Raw genomic sequence first — 6,785 nt, 5'->3', positions numbered from 1 at the left:
CTTAAAGCACTGGCTTTCTGAGCAGCCCCACAGACCTCCAAGGAATCAGCAACCTTTATTCATTCAACATTAAACACTAACATTGTCAAGCTGTTGATGGGGACCAATTTTTCCTGAAGGATGGATTTTAAAACAAATCACACTGAGAGCTTGAACAGCTGCATCCCTGACAGCTCTAAGGCTGTTCGAAACTTTTCTCTGCCTGGTAAGTGCAATAAACAGGTAAGTGAAAATATACATTAGTATATAAACTGTAATAGGTGTAGGCAGGAGGGAAGAAAAAAAATCTCTTATGTGAGATAGTTTTGAAGAAAGCCTGAATATGAATATTAATATCCACACAGTTGAGCAGCATATGTATCAGAAATATGAATATATCTATTGAAACATATATTCATTATATATCTATGCATTTGAAAGAGTCTCCATGCACATATATGGGATGATATACACACTGGTGCTCTTTCATTCTATTGTTAATGTGTTTGTGTTCATGCATATGAAGGGAAGAGTGGCACATTTAATTAGACACGTTTTAACGTATACATGTGTGAAAGTTGCTGAGAAAGTGCCCGTGTGCTGTTAGACACAGCCACACACAAAAAGCCCTTCCTCACCTTACATACACCTAAGAAATCCACTATTGCTTACATTCAGAACATTCATTGTTAGAAGCCAGAATATCCACAAGGCATGTCCTCACCAGTTGTCCTAGCACAGCTGACTTTTTCCTGCCTACGCTTGTCTCTGCAGGTGACCCCAGCAGGATGAGCTATGGCAGCTTCATCATGCCCACTCTGTTTGGCATTATCTGCCTCTTGGGCATTATTGGTAACAGCCTGGTTATCTACACAGTCTTAAAGAAATCTAGCCCTAGCAGTAGTGTCCCAGATATCTTCATCATCAGCCTCTCCATGGTGGACCTGCTCTTCCTCCTAGGCATGCCTTTCCTCATCCACCAGCTGCTGGGGAATGGAGCCTGGCACTTTGGGGAGACAATGTGCACAATCATCACTGCCCTGGATGCCAACAGCCAGTTCACCAGCACCTACATCCTCACCGCTATGTCCATCGACCGCTACCTGGCCACCGTCTACCCCTTCACCTCCACTCGCTTCAGGAAGCGCCCTGTGGCAATCCTTGTCATCTGTGTGCTCTGGGCCCTTTCCTTCCTCAGCATTACACCTGTGTGGATGTATGCTCAGCTCATCCCTTTGCCTGGAGGTCTGCTAGGATGTGGGATTTGTCTGCCAGACCCACAGAGGGACATTTATTGGTACACTCTCTACCAATTCTTCCTGGTCTTTGCCATCCCTTTTGCCCTCATCACGGTGGCCTACAGGAGGATCCTGCTCAAGATGGCCAGGTCCTCAGAAGCGCTGATGAGCCAAAGATGCACCAGGGCACGAACAAAAAAACTGACCCGTACAGCAATTGCCATTTGCGTGGCCTTCTTCGTTTGCTGGGCACCTTTCCACATCCTGCAACTGGCCCAGCTCGCCATGACTCGCCCCACTCTGCCTTTTTACTATGCCTACAACGTGGCTATCAGCCTAGGTTATGCCAACAGTTGTCTGAACCCCTTCATCTACATCTTGCTGGGCCAAAATTTCCGGAGGCAGCTTGTGGTCCCTGTAAGGCCAGCAGCTGTAGGGCAGGCTTCCCCACATGGCAGCAAAAACACTCGAGGGGATGCAATTGAGTCAGGGCAGCCACTGCTGCATTTGGTGTCCGTCTCTGGCAGGTAGCAAGACTGGCAGCAATTGGGGTATGTCCCACATGCAGAGACTCTCCTATCCCAAGTGAACACACAGGCAGCAGCAGACAGGTGAGCACCATGCACCACATCTCCTGTGGGATGGGTCTTTACCTGGCCTGGAGACAAAGTAGCAGCAGCATTTAGGCAGAAGCTTTGTTTCACCTTGTATTCTTATTTACATCTTCCCTGACAGCTATAAATTATATTCTTCCCGGGAGATGAAAAGCTTTCAGACATTGTATTAGACTAACCCACATACTAAAAATATTTTGGTGCAAAACCCCAGACAAGCAGCAACCCCCAGTCCAGATCTGAGACACTGCCACCATTTGACACTTGGGGAGTTTCAGATGTATTTCTTGCCCTAAGCTTTAAGGAGGCAAGAAGGAATCTGGACTATTCTGGATCATTTTTTTTATCCCCAAAACATGATTCAAGACCATAACACACTTCATGAAGATTTTAAACAAGAAGACAACCGTGTTTCCATCTCCTTTCTAACACACCAGCTCCATGACATCCTTAAGAATGAGACATCAATCATTTTCTGTCACTTTTAGACCAGCAAAACTACCCATTTTCCAGAACCAGCAGGTGTCAAGAAGTCCAATAAATATTCTCAAAGATATTTAAAAGTAACCAGATTGATTTATTCACAATCACTCTGAGAGACTGTTCTGTACCATCTTGTTAGGGGCCAACAGCAACACCAGTTAAACAGTAGTTGTTGCTAAGTCACCAAGTTGCTTTGCAGTGGAAAATAACTACTAGATTCTATCTTAAAAAAAGAAAACAGAATAGTTTCTTACTGTTGGTGGTGCATCATGTACACACATATATAACGCTGTAGTACTTCCTCAGCTAACAGCAAGCCATTGATAAATACACATCTTGAAGCATATTGCTGAGGTTTTCAGCATGGTTGTAGGTGGGTCAGTTTTCTTGTGCCCATCTTGATCAATTTTGAAAGGAGTTAACAGTAAAAACCTCAGAGCAGCCATTCTTTGACCATCAAATCACTTTGCTGCACACAGCAACCAAAAATCACTGGGCTTTAGTTTTAAAATAGCATTATTCTACTAATATCAGGAACCTCCACCCAGAAAAATGGGCAAAAGCAAAGGTTCCACACAATTCCATTTTAAAGGAATATTTGCATCTTTATGGTAGATCAGTTAAAGCTGCTTAAAAAGTGCTATTACATTTCACAAGATCATAAAGACCAGATCAAATTCTTTATCAGGAATACCCAGTTGCTAAAACATAAAACCTACTTTAATTTTAATAACTTAAAAGTTAAAAATATCATCGCTACCTTGATTTATTCCTGCTCCTATAAAGTAATCAAATATTAAGACTGCAAATGAAATGTAACCATGATTATTTATATGCAATCTGCAACCTAGAGGATGCTTATCTCCAACTCTATTTTAGTAGCATGTTAATTCAGCAAACAACAATTACAAAACCACATAGCCAGCAATCCCCGAGGCAAGGCTGTCTCCAATAGCTTCAGGAGACACTTCTAAAGACAGAGCAATAAAACTCTTGCATCTATCACAAGTAACAACACTCAAAGCTTTAGGCCACAGCTCACATGCAGAAACACGGCTGAAGGGAGCAAATCCTTTCCCCTGGATTTTGTTTATAACCTCACCTTTAGCCGAAGGGAGCAAGCATTGCTTAATGGACTCAGCAGACACTGAAGCAAGTGAATTTATTACAGCTCAGACTCTGTCCTCACAGGAGCCACTTCCTTCTGCATTTTAAATTGATTTTTCATTACATAATTCATTCTGTCATCAGCACTTATCAAGGAGCTAAAGCTGTGAATTCTCAGCTACCAGCAGGCAAACTGGAGCAGTTTCACTCCTGCTGCCCTGACCTTTGCATGTTTATCAGTCACTGTCATTTTAAAGCTGCTCACCACATCCCTTTAATAAGAGCTGCTTTGAGTGCTGTGCCATCACCACAGTAGCATGGTTTTTGATGGGGACTTGCTGAAGAAGTAAAACTAGGTCAGCATAGACCAGGAGTTTTTACTGGAGACAGTAAAGTCACCCCTCAAATGAGAGTGTAGGTTGTTTTGGCTTTGCTTTTAAGAGCTGTTTTGTTTGTTTGTTTTAAAATTATTAAACACTGCAGTAGAACTAAGAAGTCCTTTGCAAGCCAGGCTGGGGAGATGGTGCTGAGGCCCTATTTTCTTAGCTGCTCTCTTGGCTTCCTACAGAAAAGCACCAGCCCAGCAGGGAAATGGCAGGAGCCTTTCCCACCCTGGTGGCACTATTCCCAATTGGGTCCACAGCCCAGGGACCTAATTCACTGGTCCTTACTTCAGACTTAAACATGCCTCAATGGGCAACACACTTGTGGTTCTAATCCCTACATCCTGGGGGACCCTAAGCATCCTAAGTCTAAGGAGATTTGGAGCAACCAACTTGGCTACGGTTCCTGAAGCAGCTGCTTGATCTCAAGCTGCAGAGACCCCAGTGCTGATTCCACATGCAACAGGTTCACAGACTCTTCTCTTATGCCTCCTCTTTCTACACCATCATTCACACTTTGTGGCAGAAGAGGGATACATCAGACCTGAATGCAGTAAAATAATCTTTTTTATTTGTAAAACAAGCTTAAAAATTCCACAGTTAACAGACTTCAAGAGAGGACTGAGAGACATCAGCACTCATACAGTAAGAGGGAAGGAGTGGATGTGGCTGGGCTCCAAGGCAAATTATTTACAAAGTAAGGGGGGAAAATCTTATGTCTTCTTTGATTTAAAGAGATTACACAAGTCTTCATTGAAATTCCCCTACAGTGTCCACAAACAGAGCACAACTGAACCACCCCAGGAGAAGTATATAAGCCTCACAGAGACTAGGGACAGATCTCTTGCGTGCCATATCTGACAGTCTTCCCCTGGGCAGACAGTATTAGCCAGGGATGGGAACCAGTCAAGAACAACCTTCCCTTGGACCCGGATGGCTGTTGCTGTGTGCAGCCTCTCTGTCCCACCTCCCCAGCTAGAAGGAATAGTACAGAAGATAGAAGTCAAGAGCAGGAGTAAAGCTCTGACCTATACCCTTACTAAAGATAAGTGAGGTATTTTAGACACCCTCACTAGTGCAAATCTCCAGGTTCATTTATAGGAATGTTGGCTAGCATTTCTCTTTTACAGAGCATTCCCGTGACAGCAAATGTAAAGTTATTTAGTAAATTTTAACTATCCTGGAATAGAGGTTCAAAATCCATCCAGCAATAAGAAACAATTAAGCACTGCTCTACCTGAACACACACCAATCTTCTCCCACACTTGGGAATGAGGAGAAAGATGAAGGGGAGGAAATATTATGAACATCTGCCTTGTTTGGCTCAGAAGGCCTCAAAGCCCCTACTTAAGTACAACATGCTCTCAAGTACATAAACTCTCATCAAGCACCACTTATCTAGGTTTTGCAGAAATACTTCATAGTCCATCCAAGTGCTAAGTCAACAGAACTTAGTATAGTAGTTGGTTTGCTGGACAATAGCCTAAGTAAGTATTTCAACTCTAACCCCATCAAGCTGAAAGTAGATTGTAAGAGTGACTTGCAAATAAATGGCTCCAATGTGAAATTTGTAATTTCATTCTATTTCTATTGACACTGTAACTGTGATTAAACGGCAGCATAAATCCTTCCTAATTATCATGTTCTCTGTACTCCATGCTCTCTTTGCCTGGAATTTACATTAATATTTAGAAAATGTATCCTGAAATATGTTGTATTATAAATAGCTCATTAATAATGTTTATGAAGTGAAGTAGAGACTGTGGCAGATGAGCCCCCAGCCCTATGCTATTATGTACATAGTGTTTGACAATTAACATTAGCAGTCTGTCCACTGACTCGGTCTGAAGCTCCGCATGCCCAGAGAACAGAGCATGACTTGTGATGATCACTCGCCCTGTTTACAGAAAGTTGTCATACAGTGTTTCATCAAAGGCTGTCACACTCCTAGTGTAACAGAGCACTTCCATCCTTTTGCATTGTCACATGCAATTGTATTTTTACGCCTCATTTCCTTGACTGTATAAGGCAATCTGTACAGAATGCAAAATAAAAAGCACAAATGTACAACTGAAACGGCCTCACTTTGAATGGATTTGTTACAACTACAGATATTGCTGCCCTCATGTATACTGAAAGCTGCAAAGAACAACTGCAGTAATGTTTTAAAGACATGTATATCAAACCTGGAGTTTGACTTTTTGGTAGGAAAGATTAATAGCGCAAATAATATCAAAACTTGACACAGGAAGTCTCTATAGTCTCTTCAAGCATACTAATAAATTTGAAAAGTTCTACAAGGAAGATTAGGAAGAGCTGGATGTAAAGAAAGCTTACTAGAACACTAACAAATGATGTATTGCTACACACTTTCTTTATAATTTAAGTGCCTCTTAGGCAGGGGGAGAGTAAAAATAACAGGTAGGAGTAACTTCTCTTCCAAGCATCAACACAACTATGTGTTGTCTAACTTCAATGCATGTTAGAGACAAGACAGCTTTATCTGTTACTCGCAACCCTTTTCCCTTCAAGAAACACCTTGTTTCTCCCCTCAGTTTTCAGAGACTATGAAATTATATATTCCTGGTGCCCCTATTGAATGGCCACAGAACTTCTGTCCACCAGAAGCTCTGGCATTAGGAAGAAGTCCATTCCACTCGGAGTTTTCTTAATATCCTTTGAGCCTGCTGTGTTCAGAAAAGGCAGGCTCCAGCTTCTCTGCAAGTGCTCCTCCAAGGACCTTTTGTAATTATCCAAGTCACATAGTAAGAAGGAAGAAGGTTGTGGGTGGGTTTTTTGTTGTTGTGGTTTCTTTTTTTTACTGTAATTTTTTAAAAAAAATGCTGTGTGTTGCTAACAGATTTAACTAAAAAAGTTTTACTCCTCAGCTGCAGCACAGAGCTCACATTTACAAGAAAAGATGGAATAATAGCTGCACGTACTACAGATATTGGCATAACATGAACTTAAGAAAACCCACA

General features: G+C 42.1%; 1 protein-coding gene across 1 annotated transcript; it reads left to right on the top strand.

Annotated features, from left to right (window-relative positions):
• LOC104524693 (melanin-concentrating hormone receptor 1-like) lies at positions 1–1,748 on the top strand. Its single transcript, XM_010167652.2, has 2 exons — positions 1–205; positions 754–1,748. The coding sequence occupies exons 1-2, from the start codon at positions 121–123 to the stop codon at positions 1,746–1,748; spliced, it is 1,080 nt and encodes a 359-aa protein (XP_010165954.2). The 5' UTR covers positions 1–120.
• Positions 1,749–6,785: the final 5,037 nt, after the last annotated feature.

The sequence above is a fragment of the Antrostomus carolinensis genome, unplaced genomic scaffold, assembly GCF_000700745.2.
Source record: "Antrostomus carolinensis isolate BGI_N321 unplaced genomic scaffold, ASM70074v2 scaffold17005, whole genome shotgun sequence".
Classification (NCBI taxonomy): Eukaryota; Metazoa; Chordata; class Aves; order Caprimulgiformes; family Caprimulgidae; genus Antrostomus; species Antrostomus carolinensis.
This window is presented reverse-complemented; position numbering and strand designations above follow the sequence as displayed.

Excerpts from the sequence above, each read along its gene's own strand:
- LOC104524693 (XM_010167652.2), top strand. The coding sequence starts at position 121 with ATGGATTTTAAAACAAATCACACTGAGAGCTTGAACAGCTGCATCCCT. Across the intron at positions 206-753 it reads TCGAAACTTTTCTCTGCCTG|GTGACCCCAGCAGGATGAGC; the intron begins GTAAGTGCAATA and ends TTGTCTCTGCAG.